The sequence below is a fragment of the Hemitrygon akajei genome, chromosome 13 (assembly GCF_048418815.1).
Source record: "Hemitrygon akajei chromosome 13, sHemAka1.3, whole genome shotgun sequence".
In the NCBI taxonomy this organism is placed as follows: Eukaryota; Metazoa; Chordata; class Chondrichthyes; order Myliobatiformes; family Dasyatidae; genus Hemitrygon; species Hemitrygon akajei.
Genome location: NC_133136.1, coordinates 56,116,717 through 56,136,760, shown reverse-complemented (window position 1 = coordinate 56,136,760; position 20,044 = coordinate 56,116,717). Strand labels below are relative to the sequence as shown.

Sequence of the window (20,044 nt, the reverse complement as noted above, 5' to 3'; positions counted from 1 at the left end):
TGTCCATTTGCTGGAAATGTGGTGAGCAGTTCAGCTCATTTGTTTTAAAGCTAATTGGCCAATTAAATTGTGTTGAAGTAGAGATTGTATGTACATTTAACCAGCTCATGGTGACTGCTTCTTTCCCCTGAAGAGCTCTCGTGAAATTGTTTTTTTTCCAGAGCTCTTGTAGTATGACTTCTTGACCTATACATCATAAGCAGCAGCAACTGGGCATTCATTTTGTACACATTTCTCCACAAACTTTTTGTTTCTTTTGCTCTGGTAGAGCTGTCTTTCTGAAACAAAAATAGAGTGGAACACTCTATGGGGACATGTGATCTGTATGACTCATTATTTAAAATGTAGTCTAAACTATTGTTATTTTGAATATTTAATTCAATATTAAGTTGTACATGGAACAAATTAAGAGAAGGAAAGATGCAACAAAACATTAAAAATGTTTTATAAATGAAAATTTGAAAAGCTGCAGATGTTGGAAATCTGAAACAAAAACAGAATGCTGGAAATACATAGGTCAGGCATCATCTGTGGAAGAAGAAACCTGGTTAACTTTTCTGGCCAAAGGCCCTTTATCAACTCCTTCAAGGTGAATGATATGCTCCACGGACAACTGCAACAAATGCAAGCCATTGGAAATTTCTTGGTTGAACATCTTGGTGAAAGACTATACTTCTGGAAGATAAAGAGCTACTTAAATAACTTCCTGAACTTCTGGCACGTGAGCTGTGTTTGTGCAGTTATGAAAAATGATGTCCAATTTCCTTTGTAATTAGAGGACTGCCTGCTAGCTTTGTTATTGTTTTGGCCATAAAAAAGAAAGTTAATTAGAAATGCTTTATTATTATGATAACTAGGGTTTTATTGTTTCATGGACCTGAAAAAGCCATGAAATATGATGATGAAAGAAATTAATGATTGCCCAGTACTGCTTCTTTTCAGATTATGGTAATCTGTCATATCCGAATATCCCAGTTTCTTCTTGGAGTACCTTAATTGACAACAACAAACAACCAGCACAGCAACAGCAACATCAATGGGATTATTATCCACGGAGAGAGAGGGAAAGGGACCGTGATCGTGAAAGAGATCGCAACAGGGAGAGAGAACGTGATCGGGACAGGGACCGCGACCATGAGCGAGAACGTGACCGCAGCCCTAGTTCAAGTGCCTACAATGGGTGAGTCTAGCTAAGAATGTTTGTGTTATTTATTACATCTCACCCTAGCGGTACCACTCCTTACTTTATTTACCGAAAACATACTGTAAGTTGATTTCAGGATAATAAGAGCAGTCCAATTTTTGACAATTTACTGCTTTATTTTAATTTGCGTGTGCTCTTATAATACTGTGAAAAGCTCAATTTCAGGTCTGATCAAATGGCTTAGTAGTTGAGCAGTTTATTAACAAAGATAGATAATGTGCTCGATCTTTGCTATTAGACCAGAATAATTTGGTGGCATAGGACTCCTTTTATGAGGTTTTGATAATGCAACACCAATGGTTTTGTAACCAGTACTGGAGTGCAAACCACACCCAGAAGGACAATAGTTGCATTTGTGCCCTTTGACATGGATTCTCCCTGCCATCTTGCAATTGCACGGCATACTGTGCACACTTCCTCTCACTGCCTACATTTTTGTTTATGGGATTTCTGATGCAATCAGCTCCCTTCGTTTTGGAAGGGGTTCTGATATATGGAGTACTTGCAAAGAGCAATTTAACTAGCCTTAACACAGCAATGGAACTATTAATTTTCTTCATTGGTATCACTTGATGTTCAATGGAAAATCTTGGTTTCTGCTTATTGGTTGTGATGGATAATGACCTTTGAACGTAAAAACGTAAGTAGAAATGGAAGTAGGCCACTTAATTAGATCATGGTAATTCCTTTTGCATTTGTCCTCGAACAAATATATACAGGTAGAACCCAAGTTACGAACGCCCAACTTACGGACAACTCGTACTTATGAGCCGAGGAAGGAGTACGCTGTCCGCCATTTTAAATCGTTGCCATTGACACTGTATTGAGTGTTTAACTTTGTATTTGGCATAAATTTTTTGTAGTAAGATTCACCCTGACCCCACCCCCGGGTTCCGGTCGGCTGGTGGCGCAGTGAGATCAGCGCCGGGCTGGAGAACAGAGGTTCGATTCAATGACAGTCTGCTCCCATGCCGGGTTGATGTCAATGCAGTGACTCTCGTACCATCCGTGCCGGGTTGATGTCAAGCTCGAAACTCGACCTCATTAAAAAAAAACACTGCCATCTCCAGTTTAAATTCCCATGCGGAATATTGTGGCGGATCAAATACCCAAACCCAGCACAGCCCTATTTAGCCTGACCCAGCACTTGTCCCATTTAGCATGTCTCAATGCGGTGGTCCTTAGGACCCAGTGGACCTTGAGAGCCGGCACAGCTCGGGACCCGCCGCCCGCAGTGTTTCTGTTCCATTGACGGGAAGTGATTGCGATTGAAAATAAAGTGGAAATAATAAAGCGTTTGGAAAGAGGTGAAACACCATCGGTCATTGGAAAAGCGTTAGGCTACAGTCAGTCAACGATCGGAACAATGTTAAAGGATAACGGATAAAGTGAGAATAATGGAGCATGTGAAAGGCCCTGTCCCGACGAAAGCTACAATTATTATTAAACAATGCAGTGGTTTAATTATCGAAATACATACATTTCTTAAGTGTTTTATATGCATAGAAAGGTAAAATATATACTATATACTAAGACAAATGTTTGACTGACGCTAAATAATACCGGATATACTTGTTCCAACTTATGTACAAATCCGACTTAAAGACGGACTCAGGAACGGAACTGTTTGTGAGGGTAATAGATGTCTACAGAAATGGTGAATACCATTAGAGGAGAAAATAAATTGGACTTTACGGGACATTCTTTGGCAATTCATATTTGTGTACATTGTTTCCTTGATACTTGTTTAACAAGATCAGCAGCATCAAAGAATTGGTTTATTTGCCCAGGAGCGAGTTAGGATATCGCAGTTCTTTAAGTTGGGTAGAACAATGGCAGATGAAATCTGTTCAAGGAGGCCTTGAGAATGTAATAGAATCTCATTCTCCATCTGTCTGGTAATCTCTCACCTTTCTCATTCTCCATCTGTCTGGTAATCTCTCACATGGTAAGGTGTTTTGAGAGGCTGGTGTTGGGCATATGAATAAAATAGTATCTCCAAAGTAGCCACCTGAGTGTAGCTAGGACTTCAGTCTTGAGGTGTTGATCTAGGAGAAGGCACTAACATTGTTTGCTTGCCCTTCTAGTGAATTTGGGTTTTTATTGCAGAGATGATGTTGATGGTATTGTTCTAGTGCTTTGAGAGATCTACTCCAGGTAGTCTAGAAATTACACTTTTGTGCCTCAGTGTTGCAGTGGAATATCAGATGTTGTTAGGTAGGTAGGTAGGTAGGTAGGTAGGTAGGTAGGTAGGTAGGTAGGTAGGTAGGTAGGTAGGTAGGTAGGTGTGTGTGTGTGTGTGTGTGTGTGTGTGTGTGTGTGTGTGTGTGTGTGTGTGTGTGTGTGTGTGTGTGTGTGTGTGTGTGTGTGTGTGTGTGTGTGTGTGTGTGTGTGTGTGTGTGTGTGTGTGTGTGTGTGTGTGTGTGTGTGTGTGTGTGTGTGTGTGTGTGTGTGTGTGTGTGCGCGCGCGCGCGCATTGGATTATGATGCCCTTCCCTATCTACAACAATACATCTATCAACTTCTTCTACCCGTTGCATGAAAAAGTACTATTTAACTACAAATTAACATTGCTTCTTGTTCTAGATTTCTTCACTAAGGGATTCCTTTACTTATGCATGGATAATCACAGCACACGAACAATGAATTTATATCCTAGTATTGATGACATTTCAGTGTGGATAATATACAATTCCAATTAATACAGTATGTTATGTGCTATATTAAAGTTTTAGTTAGAACTATTCAAAATTGTAAAGTATTCTAAAATCTTTTTCAGCCATATCTTTTCACAAATAAGTGCTGGAATCAATTAACAGGAAATGGGGTAGTCAGGTCTGTAAGACTTATAGTATTTTAGCTTCTCAGTTCAATGGATCTCATTAAAAGGAGAGCTCTGCCTTTTGGTAAAACATCTAAGCAGTGAAAAAAGAGCTGGAAAAATATGCAGCTCTATAACTTAAAGCTTGTGACCATCTGCTCCAAAACAAACGGCCCCAAACTACATGTAGAACTATAATTGTGGTGGTATGGATGCTATGGCTTCAAATCTGCCAATTATTTAGATCATTAAAACCCACTTTTATTATAAACTTATTTAGTGTTGCATCTCATCGAATGATTTTTAATTTTGCTCACTCTACTTTTCACATATTTGTAATGATGGGATTCTATGAGCAAAGTGCTGCCATTATATCATTTCCTGTATCAGGAACCTGGAGAATAGGCAGAGAATGTAATCTGATTTAAAAACAGTAAGCACATATAAGCCCAATTTATTTTATTTGAATAGTTGTATTACGGTTTTGTGTGGTGCAAAAAAAACTGTAGCAGTAGGGTAGAGGGCATTTTGTTCTTTTTATTATGGAAGCGTGACAGTTACTTGACTGCACACGTGCACTAGTATGTATGTTAAAAGTTGTAGTGCAGAAGCATAATGAACTGGAGCATGCAGAACATCTGTTTGTCGACAACTTCCAGGGACCAGGGAGAGGGCTGGTCACTGAGAGCTGGCCAAAATGAATCTTAATGACTACCAGCCCAAGAAAAGTCTCTGTGCTGTTGCCAAAATTGTTCTAAATAGGGGAGGAGGGCTTAGTAGGACGAAGTTGAATTATTTGCCAGCTGTGCAAGCTCTGCTGCCGTATGTCTTGGGGAAGAAAAGTAAAAGGCTCTTAATTCATAAAAGCTGCAGTTAAGGGTAAAAGAAAAGGTGGAAAGAAGTTCCATATGTCAGGTATAATAAAAAACATAGATTAATATATAATATATTTAATATATGTATCATCTTCTTTGCATCCTGTTTCTCTCTTCATAATTTGCTCATTGCATTCAAAGTATTTTAAGGATAATAGATAAAGTTCATGGTGTTGATTTTTGACATTTTAGTTTTTATTGGCAGGTGTGACAAATAGCGGAGCACAAATCACTTCCCATAGGCACCTTTCTATATTAAAATGGTTACAGCAGTATTTCTGAAATTTGTATTTTGTAACATTTCTGTTTTCAGCAATACTTTTTGGAGTCCATCTGCATTGTTTTCAAAATGTAGCAGTTGGAAACACAATGCTTACAAAGTACCCTGTTGAAGAAATAATGACAGTTCTTTGTACATTAAGGAGTTTTTGGGGGGGGGGGGGAGAGAATGTAGAAGAAAGGAGATTGTTGTGTTATTGCTCTGTGATTTCAGAGGTAATGAGGGAGGATGTCTTGGAAGGGTCTTTAAATGAGACCATATAGGTAGAATTAAGAAATAACTCATGAATGACTGAATGAAATAATACAGGACCTAGAGCAGCAGAAATGTAGGCAAATCCGAGAGGTGCAGCGGTGATCCAACTTTGCCACTATAAACTGCAATCACCTTGTGTGTAAGGATTACATGGAGTGAATTTTTTAAATATAGACCAAGTGTTGCTACTTGCATGTACTTTGACATTCAGAAAGTAGGATTCATTACAAAATTAAATGGTAAAAATTTGTGGCTAGTGTGTTTCCACAAGTTAAGATGCCAAGTCTTGATTCCTGGATATCAAGGGATATCACATGACAAGTACAGAGTATCAAAAGTGTGGGAGGTCTTTAGGAACCAGGGAAAGGATGTGTGGAGGGTGTGCATTTAAGCAAAGTTAGGAAGGGGGTACCACGGTAGTATAGCAACGTGGCCTTTTATAGCTTGGGGTGATGGAGCTCTGAGTTCATTTCTGGTGCTGTCTGTACGTTCCTTCCCATGAGCTCATGGGTTTCCTCCAATGCTCCAGTTTCCTCCCACATTCCAAAGATATACCAGTTAGTGAGTTAATTGCCCTGTGATTAAGCTAGGGTTAAATAGGTGTGTTACTGGGTGATGTGTCTTGTAGGGCAGGAAGGCTTCAAACACAAATCTTGGGCTTCTGAGTGATCCACCCAACCTACTAGCTGATTAATGTCAATGGCAGGTAGAATGATGCACTTTGGAGGGTAGGATATTGTTTGGTTAGGATATATAACATAAGCAGTAATGCTCAAGAGGTAGCATGTGATAGAAAGGACTTTATTGTAGAGTAGATTTACCAGGGATTTGCCTGGAAGGAAATGCTTGTTATAAGGGGAGACAGGACAGGCTGAGGGGCTGAGTAGGATCTGATAGCAGTGTACTTAAGTTATGAAACCACAAACATCCTGTATCTAGTAAAGTGGCTACTGAGTATACAGTGTAGTCGAGTCAAATAGAAATAGTGCTGTAACCCAGAAGCTACAGTCTCTGTGGAATAGTATCGCTACAAACTAAAGCATATCCCATAAGTATATCTTAGTGGAGCCATACAGCAGAACAGCCAGAAATGTATCTGAACAAAACCACACTCTCTACAGGTCACTTGTGAGTTGTAATAATGAATTTTAAACCTGAGAATTTGTGAGAGACTGCATAAGCTCTTTTGTTGTGATGATGTGCCAAATCAGAAAGCTAGCAAATGAAACCATGCAGCAAGGCAAGAGAACTGGGGCCACAGCAAAGGACTGCTTAGGTCAGCATACAAGGAATTGGGAAGTCAGCAATTTGTCAATCAGCTGCTGATCCACCACGTTCCAACACAAAATGTTAGCAAGGACGTCGCAAATTGCTGGTTAACTAGACACCTATTATAAACGTTGTTCCTGTTTGGTATTAATGTTTGTTCTTATAGATTTCCTTTAAAGCAGTTGTGTAGTTTGGTGGTTCACCAGTTAAATCATTAGCTGGGTGATTAATACAGAGATCCAATTTAAAACTACTGCAGCAGCTGTAGAATTTAAATTCACTTAATAATTTGGCATTCGGGGAAAATTAACTCTAATCATAGACATGATGATGAAAACTACTGTCTTATTATTTAAACAAAATTGTATGATAATATCCTTTCAATCTATCATCTTTATCTGATCTTTCAATGTGATTTCAGACCAACGCCTGTGGTTCACTCTTAAATACTGTAGCAATCCACTTAGTTGTAGCATTTGAACAGAGAATAAGCAAAACTAGATGAAACAGCTGGGAGCAATAAGTTCAGATGTGGCAAAATCACCAGCAGTCCAGTTGATCTTACAAGTTTCCTATTGTAAACATTTAAGGACTGTTGTCTAAATTGGGAGAATTGCCCCACAGACTTGTTGAGCAAAAGACTGACATGGTGGTGTACTGATACACATCTTACAGATAATGTGCGAGGCATCTCCATCAAACAGCCATCTTTCCTCATTGTCATGAAAAAGTCAGATATATAGCACAGTTGTTTCCAGAAGAGGGAGTAACTCTGGGAGGTCTTCAACATGACCCCATTGAAGTCTTATGCAATGTATAAGGAAATCTCTTGCTGATTAACACTTGCTGACCCTTCCACAGATGATGTAATCAGTTTCTCCTTCATTTTCAACGACATTTGGAAGAAGCATTGAAAGTTACAAGTCCATTACTAAGAGCATCTCAGTGGCATTCAGACTAAACTAACTCACCCTGAAGGACATGGCTGCCACTCTGGGTCTGCAGCAGTTAGTGAGCAAACCAATTGGCAAGGTGATGAAACAAATTTAATAGGAATAAACCTCCTTGACCTCAAACATGCTAGTCTGCCAGTGGCAAGTGCATCAGTTATTATAGTGTTGGACAAGTGATCACCACAGAGGTCAGTGTAATGGCCAAATCTTGTTTTCACACCAGAGATACCTCCAGTCTGTGTCACTACAAATTTGCCAAATGGGATATTTTCTGAGCAGACCAGACAGCCAAAACAGAAGCATTATGATTCATCAGAAACATAGAGTGCCACAATCTGTAACCTCAGAATCTAGTATTTCTCATTATACTGTTACCATCAAGCCTGGGATTAACACTAGTTCAGTGAGGAGTACTGAAGGGTGTGATGGAACAGGATCTTAAGTTTGTCAGCTTAATAAATTATGTATACTAAGCAGCAAAAATCAGCATGCAGTATACAAAACAGAAGTCCTCTACACATTGAATTCTGAATGCTAGTGAATAATTAAACTTATAACTATAGAAGAGGGCTTCAAGAGCATCCCATCTTCAACAGTGATAGGGCCCAGCATGCAAGTGCAAAACAAAAGGCTGAAGCATTAACAATTACATTTGGTCTTAAGTGTTAAATAGATGATCTATCTTGGTTTCCTCCTAAGAATGCCACATCATAAAAGCCTGTCTACAGCCAATTTAACTCACTCCAGGTTAATAATAAGCAACAGCTGAGGGCTCTGGATATAGTCAAGGATGTGGACCCAGCCAACATTACAGCTGTAGCACTGAAGACCTGCTTTTCCGAACTAGCTTTGCTTCCCTAAACTGTTCCAGCACAATTATAAACTGGCTTTTATACGAAAATGTGAAAAGTTGCCCGGGTTTGACCTGTTTATGAAGATGGGAAATGTTATCTGGCTGGTTTCCAACAGATCCTTCTACTTTCAGTCATCAGCAGAGTATTGGAAGCTGTTGTGGACATTGCTTGCCAATAATGTATTTGCCAATATCTAGCATGAGTTTTGCCAGAAGCACTCTGCTCTAGACCTTTTTGTGGTCTTAGTCCAAATATGGGCTACAGAGCTGAATTCCAGAGGTGAGCTGAGAGTGACTGTCCTGTACTTCAAGGTAGCATTTGACCAAGAGTGGCATCATGACTCCCTGGAAAAGCAGAAGTCAATATGCATCAAAAGGGCAGAACATGTTTAATGATTGTAGTCTGATGTCGAGTAGAGGTAGGTGGCTATGGTTATTGGAGATTGATTATCCCAACCCCAGGATATCACTGCAGGAGTTCCTTGCAATGGAGTCCTCGGTTCAACTATCTTCTGCTGCTTTACTAATAACCCTTATTTGTCAAGTGTTCAGAAATGGAGGATGTATATAGATGACTATAGAATTCTTCAATGAATTCCATTGAAGATGGATTCCACTGAGGGACTTGAGGTGTCTGTGAATCTTAAATGTAAGGTATTGCAGAATTGTGAGCCAGTTTAACTTTGTGTTCATCAACTTGGTGCAAAGTCGGGGATAAATAGCAGAACTTTCAATGAAATCAAGTCAGGAGGATATAAGATGAATCATCCAAGAGAGTGTTTGAATAGCTGAATCTACAGATAACAAAGGCATGGAGGAAAGATTTAATGCATTATAATGCAGAAATAGTTGAGTAAAATTTTAGGGTGGTGAAAAGTAAAAGTAAATAACTTTGTTCATGACCATTTGCTGATACCACCAAATACTTTAAAGCTGATTAAATACTTCTGAAATGGAGTTTATTTCTGTACTATCAGAGATGTAGCCATGTGTGTAACAAACCTGGCCAGTAGCCTCCTAATTTTGGTAATGTGAGTGTGAAGTATGTATTAGCCAAAGCACTGAATCACTTCCATGCCATTCTGCTTCTGTATCTTATGGTCTATTCTGAGACGAACCATGACATAATTTTATGAACAAGAAAATCTGCAGATGCTGGAAATCCAAGCAACAGAAACAAAGTGCTGCAGGAACTCGGTAGGCCAGACAGCAACTATAGAAAAAGAGTAAACAATCCCCAGTCCTGATGAAAGGTCTTGGCCCAAAACATTGACTGTTTACTCTTTTCCATAGATGCTACCTGACCTGCGGAGTTCTTCCAGCATTTTGTGAGCGTCACACACTTTTATATTTGGCTCATTGAAAGATAGCACCTCTGTCAGTCAATTAATACATGATTGTCAGCCAGCATACGTCTGCTCAAGTGGAATTTGAATCTAGAACCTCGTAACTTAGTTTTGAGAGTGCTATTAATTGAGTCAGCTCTAATGCTATTACATAGAATATAGAATAGTACAGCACATATAGGCCCTTCAGCCCACAATGTTGTGCTGACCCTTAAACCCTGCCTCCCATATACCCCCCACCTTAAATTCCTCCTTATACCTGTCTACAGAACATCTTTTGGATTTGCTCAAACAGAGGCATGTTTGCTATCAGTTTCAGCTTTACTTAGAATCACCAGATGGAAAGATAGCATCAGTGAGCAGAATTTGTGATGGTACAAAAGACTATGACTTTTTTCTTTATATATTCAGTTGGCATCAGACACTCAGTATAGAGATCCAAGGAGGTACATTTCTTTGGACTAATAACAATGAGTTAGAGCTATCTTTCAGTGATATCTCTGCAGAACCTAAAGTGACAGCACAGTAGCTTGGCAATTAATGCAATGCTTTACAGTTCAATCAGAGTTCAATTCCCACCACTGTCTGCAAGGAGCTTGTATTTACTCCCCATGATGTGTGGGTTTCCTCTGGTTTCATCCTATATTCAAAAAATGTATGGTAAAGGCCAATGATTTGTGGTTATGCTGTGTTGGTGCTGTTAATAACTCAATAACTCTCGGAGACAGGAGGTTAACGATAGGCTTTTATTAACAGAAAACATCTCTACGACATCTTGAAGACTGAGGGAGGAGCAGTACCTCCAATCGCCTTTATACAGGGGTCTGTGGGAGGAGCCACAGGAGCAGTCAGCAGAGGGGCGTATCCAGACAGGTATACATAGTTTACCACACGCTGGAAGCTTGGTGACACTTGTAGGCTGCCTCCAGCACCTCCTGGGACTGTGTGGCTCTTTGACACAAATCACACATTTCACTGTATATTTCGATGTGCTTGTGACAAACAAAGCTAATCTTTAACCTTTAAAGTGGTTCTTGAATCGTAATGGCCCTTATCTAAACTAGAGCCTTTTCCCCTCTTTCTACCAAAATGGTGGATGAACTGAATAGGTATTTTGTATCAGTCTTCACTGTGGAAGACACTAGCAGTATGCTGGAAGTTCAAGAGTGTCAGGTGCAGAAGTGAATGCAGTTGCTATTACTAGAGAGCAGGTGCTTGGGAAACTGAAAGGTCTGAGGGTGATTAAGTCAGCGGGACCAGATGAACGACACTTCAGGTTCTGAAAGAGGTAGCTGAATAGGGTTAATGCGATTGCAAGCTCTCAGCATTCCCATCAACCCCATTTTCCCATTAATTTCTCTCTAATGTATTCTCTCTGACAGGCCCATCAATTCTTGCGATCTAGCAGCACTTTGTTTGATTAACCTACTAACCAGTACACCTTTGGAATGTAGATGGAAATCAGAGTACCTAGGAGAAACGTGCAATATCATAGGGAGAACATGCAAGTTTTATGCAGACAGCACCAGAGTTCAGAATCAAATTGCTAGAGTTCAGAGTTCTCAGAGGATATAAGAAAACATTAGAAATTTGTATTTTTTTAAATGGTAAGGGATTGAAAGGTGTTTGGATTAAGTAATGTAGGTGTTATGAGCTAATTACTGTATGTTTCCTTGGCTAAGATATCTAGAAAACAAGGACAAAATGAGAGGACAGTGATGAGAAAAATTCTCTTCACTCACTGCAGAGATTCATTCAGTTAAATTCAAGACATTTAAAAGTGTTGATATGGGTTCAGTGCAAGAAGGTGGCGCTGTGGTAAATATCAGGCATGAAGGGCTGGAGGCTCATCTTCTGTTCCTGTTTTCTTCTAATGTCTCTCCAGATGGTATTTGTCAGGTGGTAGATCTACTTTGCTTCTACATGCTTGTCTTATTGAAACTCTGTAGTTTTGATTTTACCTGCTGTTCTGTGAATGCATAATAATTTTGTGAAGATCAAAACAAATGCAGGTTCATCTAATTTGTTCTTTCTAAACACAATGCATGCAGATTCTTTTGAGAATCACCACCAAATATCAAAAAGTCAAGATCTGAGAGGAGTAGAATTCTCAACATTGTCATTTGTTGTAAACTGTTTTATGCATCAAAAAGTTTTGTATTGTGGTTTGCGATATTTTTAAAATCTCCCTTTATTTTACCTTTTTAAATTCATTACTCATTTATGAATAATAGTTCAGAGATTTGCTCTTGAACAGACTATTTCTAATGACCTTTAACTCATATAAAATTAATTGTGCTTTCTTCCTTTTTAGCATGGCACAAGAGGTATTCATTTCCTGCAAAGAAACTTGAAATGCTATTTTGTTGTCTTGTCAGGAGAACTCCCCTTGTAATAATTAACGGCGAATAGTACAGAATGCGTATGTCATAGGAAATGTATAAAGGATTTGATTTTGTTAATTGAGGAAATGCCTTTTCAGCGAATACTGGAATGATGCTCATTGCTTCTCTTGGCTTTCTTGTAGTTTTGGCACTGTTACAAATTTGTGAATTTTCAGATCCACGTGTTATTTTTAAGCAAGACAGCTTCCTCGAGCAGAAAATGCTCTGGATTCTTTAATGTCTGAAACATGTATTACTTTCTATGAATCATAGTTATAATGTTATTTCTGGAATTTAAAAGGTTTGGCCAAAGAGGGCCTTCTAAGCCCAAGCGAGAGATTGACTACCACTGTCACTTTTTAAACTACTCTTTCCAAAATGCATTTGTCACCTTTGCATTGAATATTACTATTACCATTTGGAATCAAGTTCTTAATAACCATACCTTCCACAAGATTACACTGCTACATGTTGAAACTGAAAAGATGGTGCCAGGCAGGTTACAAATAGATATTCAGGTTATTTTGTTAGCTTAAGTAAATTTCAGAAAAATGTAAGTAATCATTTGCAATTTTTTTTGAGTATTACTGTTTCCATTTTAGGTAACCAGTACAAGGTGAAGTCTCCCAAACTGTGTATTTTACTTTCACAAAATTTGGAATATTGGTATCTCTAATTTGACAAATGAGTCTAAACTGAGAAATTGATTTTGATGTCTATATAGTGCTGAATGTCTGGTAGTGGAACTTCTGTTATATTAGTAGAAAACCCTTGATTTTGTTGAATCCCTTTATGTCTGCTAATCAAATGAAGCTCAATGTGAGCCTAAAACAGCATTCATCTTTCTGCACTTTGTAATCTGCTGAACTTAATGTTTGAGTTCAGCCAATTCAGATAAACAGATTTCAGCCTTCATGCAGTACATTTCCATCATTCAAACTTCCAGTTTAACACATTTATTCACTTTCTGTTTGCTGCTCCTTCAAACCTGTATTTTGTAATTCATTAAATATCTTCATTGCTTTGGTTTTTACTTGCTACCATCATCCATTTACTTTTTCCAGTCCCCCACAATGTATGTCAAAACTTTTTGTCTTTTTCTCTTCCTTCCCACCACCATCCTTGTATGTCATGAAACATGCTTCACTTCATGATCATCTTTCACACTTCTGACTCATAGAGATACAACATTTAAACAGGCCCTGCAGTCTATTGAGTCTATACCGACCATCAGTTTACACTAAGCTTATGTTGATCTAATTTTTTTTCTTTTCCGCCCCCCCCCCCCCACGTTCTCGTCTACCACTTAGCTACATGCTATGAGAATTTACAGTGGCTAATTAACATACCAACCTGTACATCTTTTGACACATGGGATGGGAGAAGAGCACCCAAAGGAAACCCATGCAGCCACAGGGAAAATGTGCCAACTCTATGCACACAGTCCAAGGTCAGGATTGAGAGCAGTTTTGGGCCCCATATGTAAAAAAGAATGTTTTGGCATTAGGGAGGGTGCAGCAGAGGTTCACGAGAATGATCCAGCGAATAAAAGGGTAAAAGTAAGATTAGCATTTTATTGATCTGGGCCTGTACTCATTGGAGTTTAAAAGAATGGAGGGGGTGGATATCTCATTGAAACCTACTGAATATTGGAAGGCCTAGATAGTGGATGTACAAAGGATGTTTTCAATAGTGGGGGAGTCCAGGACCAGAGGGCACCACCTCAGAATAGAAGGACATCGCTTTAGAACATAAGTCATAAAATCATAGGAACAGAATTTGGCCATTTGGCTCATGGAGTGCTCTGCCATTCCATCATGGCTGATTTATTATCCCTCTGAACCGGATTCTCCTTGTAACCTTTGACACCCTTACTAATCAAGAACCCATTAAAATCTGCTTTAACTATTTACAATCACTTGGTCTCCACAGCTGTCTGTGGCAACGAGTTCCACAGAATTGCCCCCCTCTGGCTAATGACATTCCTCCTCATCTAAAGGGATGCAGCATATTCTGAGGTTAAGTCCTCTGGTCCTAGACTTCCCCACTCTTGGAAACATCCTCCCCATATCCACTAATTAGATCTTCCAATATTCAATAGGTTTCAATGATATCATCCCTCATTCTTCTAAACTCCAGAGTATATAGGTACAAAATATCAAATGCTCCTCATACGTAACCCTTTAATTTCTGGAATCATTCTTGAACCCCCTGGATCCTAGCACATCTTTTCTTGATAAGGGGACCAGAACTGCTCACAATACTCTCAAGCACGGTCTGACTAATGCCTTAAAACCCCAACATTATGTACTTGTTTTTATATTCTAGTCCTCTTAAAATGAATGCTAACATTGCACTTGCATGCCTTGCCACTGACTAAACCTTCAAATTAACACTTAGGAAATCCTGCCAAGGACTCTTAAGACGCTTTGCACTTCCGATTTCTGAATTTTTCCCCCATTTAGAAAATAGTCCATGCCTTTATTTCCTCTACCAGAGTACATTACCATATACTTCCTGACACTCTATTCCATCTACCACTTCCTTGCCCATTCTCCTAATCTGTCTATAAGTCCTTCTGTAGCCTCTCTATTTCCTCACTACCTGCCCCTCCTCCTACCATAAAGCCTCCAATTCCATCATTCAAATGATTGATATATAAAATGGGGAGAAAAAGCGGACCCAACACTGACCTCTGCGGAATACCACTAGTCACCGGCAGCCAACCAGAAAAAGCATTGTTTACTTTTACTCTTTCCTGCAATACCATGGGCTCTTGTCATGCTAAGTAGCCTCGTGTGGTACCTTATCAAAGGCCTTCTGAAAATCCAAGTATACAGCATTCACAACATCCACTGATACTCCTTTATCTATCCTGCCTTTTATTTCCTCAAAGAATTCTAACAGATTTGTCAGGCAAGATGTCTCCTTAAGGAAACCATGCTGGCTTTCACCTGCTTGATCATGTACCTCCAAGTATCCCAAAACATCAATCTTAATAATGGACTCTTCCATCTTTCCAATGACTCAAGTCAAGCTAACTGACCTATAACATCCATTCTTTGGCCTCCCTTCCTCCTTAAAAGAGTGGAGTGGCATTTGTAATTTTCCAGTTCTCTGGAACCATTCCAGAATTTGGTGATCTTGAAAGCTCATTACTATTGCCTCTACAATCTCTTTAGCTTCCTCTTTCAGAACTCTGGAGTGTAGTCCAACTAGTCCAATAAGCTTATCTACTTTCAGGTTCTCAAGTACCTTTTCCTTAACAGTCACAAACACTCACTTCTGCCTTGACACTTTTCGAATCACTGGGATACTGTGGGTATCTTCCACAGTGAAACCTGATGTAAACTACTGAAGCTTGTTCACCATTTCTTTTGTTCTCTATTATCACCTCTCCAGCATGATTTTCCAGTGGTTTAATATCCACTCTCACTCTCCTTTACTTGTTATATCTGAAGAAAACTTTTGGTATCCTCTTTTATATTATCGGCTAGTTTACCTTCGTATTTCATCTTTTCTCTCCTTACTGCCTTTTATGTTGGCTTGTTTTGATTTTTAAAAGCTTCCTAATCCTCTAATTTCCTACTAATTTTGCTATATTGTATGCCCTTTCTTTTTCTTTTATGCTGTCTTTTAGATGCAGAGGAATTTCTTCAGCCAAAGAGTAGTGAATTTGTGGAATTAATTGCCATAGGTGGCTGTGGAGGCCAAGTCACAGGATATATTCAGCTGGAGGTTGATAGGTTCTTGATAGCTATTAAGATTTATAGGGACAAAGCAGAAGAATGTGGTTGGGAGGGAAAATAAATGAGCAATGGTCAAATGACAGGGCGGACTGAAATGGATGAATGGCCTAATTCTGTTCCTATGCCTTATGGCCTCTCTCACTGTAATGCAATAACTTTGTTAGCAACTGTGAAAAATCATCAACCTGTACTGCAAGGGTAACGGGATGGCAACAGTAGCTGGGATGTGGACTACAGATTACAATGGGAAATAGAAAAGGTGTATCAAAAGAGTAATGCTATGAAAGTCGTGGGAGCTTTTAACATGCAGGTAGATTGGGAAAATCAGGTTGGTAATGGATCTCAAGACAGTGTATTTGTTGAATGCCTACGAGATGGCCTTTTAGAGTAGTTTGTCATTGAGCCTACTGGGGATCAGCTATACTGGATTTGTTGTTATGTAATGAACCGGAGGCAATTAGAATGCTTAAGGTAAAGGAACTCTTGGGAGACAGTGATCACAATATGGTTGGGTTCAACTTGGAATTTGAAAGTAAGAAAGTACAGTCTGATGTAGCAGTTTTCCAGCTGAGTAAAAAAGGGAGTGAGTGCAGTTAATATTACAAGGGAGCAGGTGCTCAAAAAGCTGAAAGATCCAAAGGTATGTAAGTCACCTGGACCAGATGAACAGCACCCTAGGGCTCTGAAAGAGGTAGTGATAGAGATTGTGGAGGCATTAGTAATGATCTGTCAAAAATCATTACAGTTTGGCATGGTTCCAGACTACTGGAAAATTGCAATTATCACTGCATTTTTTAAGAAAGGGGGGAGACAGCAGAAGGGGAATTTTGACCAGTTAGCCTCAGTGGTTGGGAAGATGTTGGAGTCAATTGTTAGGGATAAGAATATGGAGTACTTAGTGACACAGGACAAGATGGGACAGCGTCAGCATGGTTTCCTTGAGGGAAAATCTTGCCTGATGAACCTGTTGGAATTCTTTGAGGTGATTACAAGTAGATAGATAAAGGAGATGCAGTGGATGTTGTATATTTGGATTTTCAGAAGATCTTTGACAAGGTGCCACACAAGAGGCTGCTTACTGGTTAAGAGCCCATGGTTAGAGCATTGGCTGATTGGTAGGAGGCAGCAAATGGGAATAAAAGGATCCTTTTTAGTTGGCTGCCAATGACTAGTGATGTTCTGCAAGGGTCAGTGTTGGGATCCTTTTTATGCTGTATATCAATGATTTAGAAGACAGTATAGATGGCTTTGTTGCCACGTTTGCAGGTGAAACAAAGATCAGTGGAAGGCAGATTGTGTTGAAGAAACAGGAAGGCTGCAGAAGGACTTAGACAGTTTAGAAGAATGAGCAAAAAAGTGGCAAATGAAATATAATGTTGGAAAATTCATGGTTATGCACTTTGGTAGAATAAATGTGCACACTATTTTCTTAATGGGGAGAAAAATCAAAAAATCTGAGCTGCAAAGGGACTTGGGAGTCCTTGTGCAGAATACCCTTAAGGTTAACTTGTAGATTGAGTCAGTTGGAAGGAAGGCAAATGCAATGTTAGCATTCATTTCAAGAGCAGGGGTGTGATGCTGACGCTTTATAAGGCACTGGTACGGACTCGCCTCGAGTACTGTGAACAGTCTTGGGTTCCTTATCTAAGAAAAAATGTGCTGGCATTGGAGAGGATTCAGAGGAGGTTCACAAGGATAATTCCAGGAATGAAAGGGTTATCACATGAGGAACATTTGATAGCTTTTGGCCTGTACTCACTGGAATTTAGAAGGATGGGATGGGAAGGGGGATCTCATTGAAACCTTTTGAATGTTGAAAGGCCTGGACACAGTACATTTGGAAAGGATGTTGCCCATGGTGGGGTGTCAATTAGTCCATTTAAAACAGAGATGTGAAGAAATTAATTTAGCCAGCGGATGGTGAATTTGTGGAATTTGTTACCACAGGCAGCTGTGGGGGCCAGGCCATTGGGTGTATTTAAGGCAGAGATTGATGGGTTCTTGATTGGCCACAGCATCATAGGTTATGGGAAGAAGGCTGGGGAGTGGGGCAGAGGAGGTGAAAAAAGGATCAGCCATAGTGGAGCAGACTCAGTGGGCTAAATGGCCCAATTCTGCTCCTATGCCTTGCTTTGTTTTCTGTTTTGATTCTTTTGCTAATGTTTGTTTAGTGTGTCTACCCAAGTACGTATATGAATATTCGATTAAATTTTTCGATCACCTTAAGGGGTGCCAAAACAATTTGCTAACAGCCTGCTATTGTTGATCCAGCGGTTGTCTGCTGGACATTGATTTATTTTTTGGAGCAAATTGTAGTAGAGAAAAGTGAACTATCAGAGCTGAGTATGAGTGTAATATAACCACTGCACATGAGTTAGTTTAATAGAAATTGAAAAGTGTTCTAAAGTGTGTCTCATTTTTTTTATATACAAGTCTTCAAACTTTTTGTTTCCCCTCCACAGTGAAGAAAGTCGATATAGACACAGAGAATACTCTTCAGATAAAGGTTATGATCGTGATTACCATCACCGAGATAAAGGTAGCAGGGAAAAAGAAGACAGGCACAAAGAACGCCGACACCGTGACAAAGAGGAGGGGAGACACAAATCTTCCAGAAGGTAACAAAATCTCAAACTGAGTTGTTTCTTCTTTCTTTCTAGTTGAACTTTTCTTTCTTTCAAGTTAGACTGCTTTCCTACTGCATAGTATTCTAACTTGCCCATCGGATGTAAATGAGACAGAGATAATATAGCCAAAATAGTGCTAAAGTACTGATTAGAGTTATTGGTTACATTGATCCACATTTTGCAAGAAGTTATCAGCATTTTGCCTTGGAACTGTCAGTGTGTTTGCTAAGTTTCTCACCCCAGCCAAATGATCCTGTTAATCAGAACTGCAAGTTGACAGTGGGGTGAAGTTCTGATGAAGTTGTATACTTCACTCGGATTGGTGTGTGAGCAATATGTTTTAGTTCATGGGGTAACAAGTGCAAGGGAAGAGAAATATCTCATTGGTATGGGCTTCATTTGAATCTGACTGGAGAAGTGTTTGAGTGAATCAAGTTGCTAAGGCTGTATTTAATTTTTAAACTAAGCAGGTAGTGGAGGGATGGATGGATTCTGCACGGGAAAATTTAAAACACTGAAGAGGGCAAAGGAAAAGCAAGTAATTTAATACAGTATAAATCAGGAGATAGGTGCATGCAGCAAAAGTATTACAATAATTATAGTAAGATTTTAATCTAGTTTGGAGTAGACAATCCATATTATTGATAAAAGTGTGGAGGATGAATTAAAGAAATGTGAAGAGAGCATTTCTACTTCAGTGTGTTGAACCAATGGGTGTACAAGCTAATGTGTATTGAGAAAGGATCTAGTGATGATAATGTAATGGAATTTGAACATGAAAACAAAAAGACATTTAGTCTGTCTCTCGAACACGAACTCCCGCTTGAGCCCAAACTCCGTCTCTCTCTCTCCCTCTCCCTCCCCCCCCCCCCCCCCCAAATGAATATGGAAAACAACATGGATTTTTGAAAAGGAAAACCTATCTCAAAGAGCTGGTGGAATTTTTTGGGATTGTAACTAACAATCAATAAGGGTCAATGTGTTTCTACTTTTGGAGCAAAAAACAAGCTGTTGGAAGATCTCAGCAGGTCAGGCGGCATCTGTAAAAGCAAAGGGATTGATAACATTTCCAATTGAGATTTTGCATCAGTATGTGAAATGTCAGCTATCCCTGTACCTCACAGATGTAGCCTGACCCACTGAGTTCCTTCAGCAGTTTTATCTTTGCTCCAAATCCCAGCATCTGCCATCTCATGTATCTGTATTTGTACATTCATAAGGCTGTTGATAAAGTTCACACAAGAGTACAGAAACAAATTTGAAGTACATATTATGGGGTTAATGTGCTTTTGTGGGTAAAGGATTGATTAAAGAGCAGAAAAGATCATAGACTCCACAGCTTAGTTTTAGGTTGAAAAGCTATGATCATAGGGTGCTGCAAGCTAGGTGGGCTGAGAGAAGCATATGGAAACCCTTCAGGGAGACCAG

General features: G+C 39.4%; 1 protein-coding gene across 8 annotated transcripts in view; it reads left to right on the top strand.

Annotated features, from left to right (window-relative positions):
- Window positions 1-20,044, top strand: part of fip1l1a (FIP1 like 1a (S. cerevisiae)) — a 93,632-nt gene that overhangs the window by 71,018 nt on the left and 2,570 nt on the right. For 7 of the 8 annotated variants that reach the window (XM_073064664.1, XM_073064665.1, XM_073064668.1 and 4 more), the window contains 3 exons: window positions 943-1,180; window positions 10,613-10,729; window positions 18,452-18,607. In XM_073064664.1, coding sequence (XP_072920765.1) covers window positions 943-1,180; window positions 10,613-10,729; window positions 18,452-18,607 — 511 coding nt within the window. The remainder of the gene's footprint in view (window positions 1-942; window positions 1,181-10,612; window positions 10,730-18,451; window positions 18,608-20,044) is intronic. The other variant, XM_073064669.1, reaches the window with a different exon arrangement.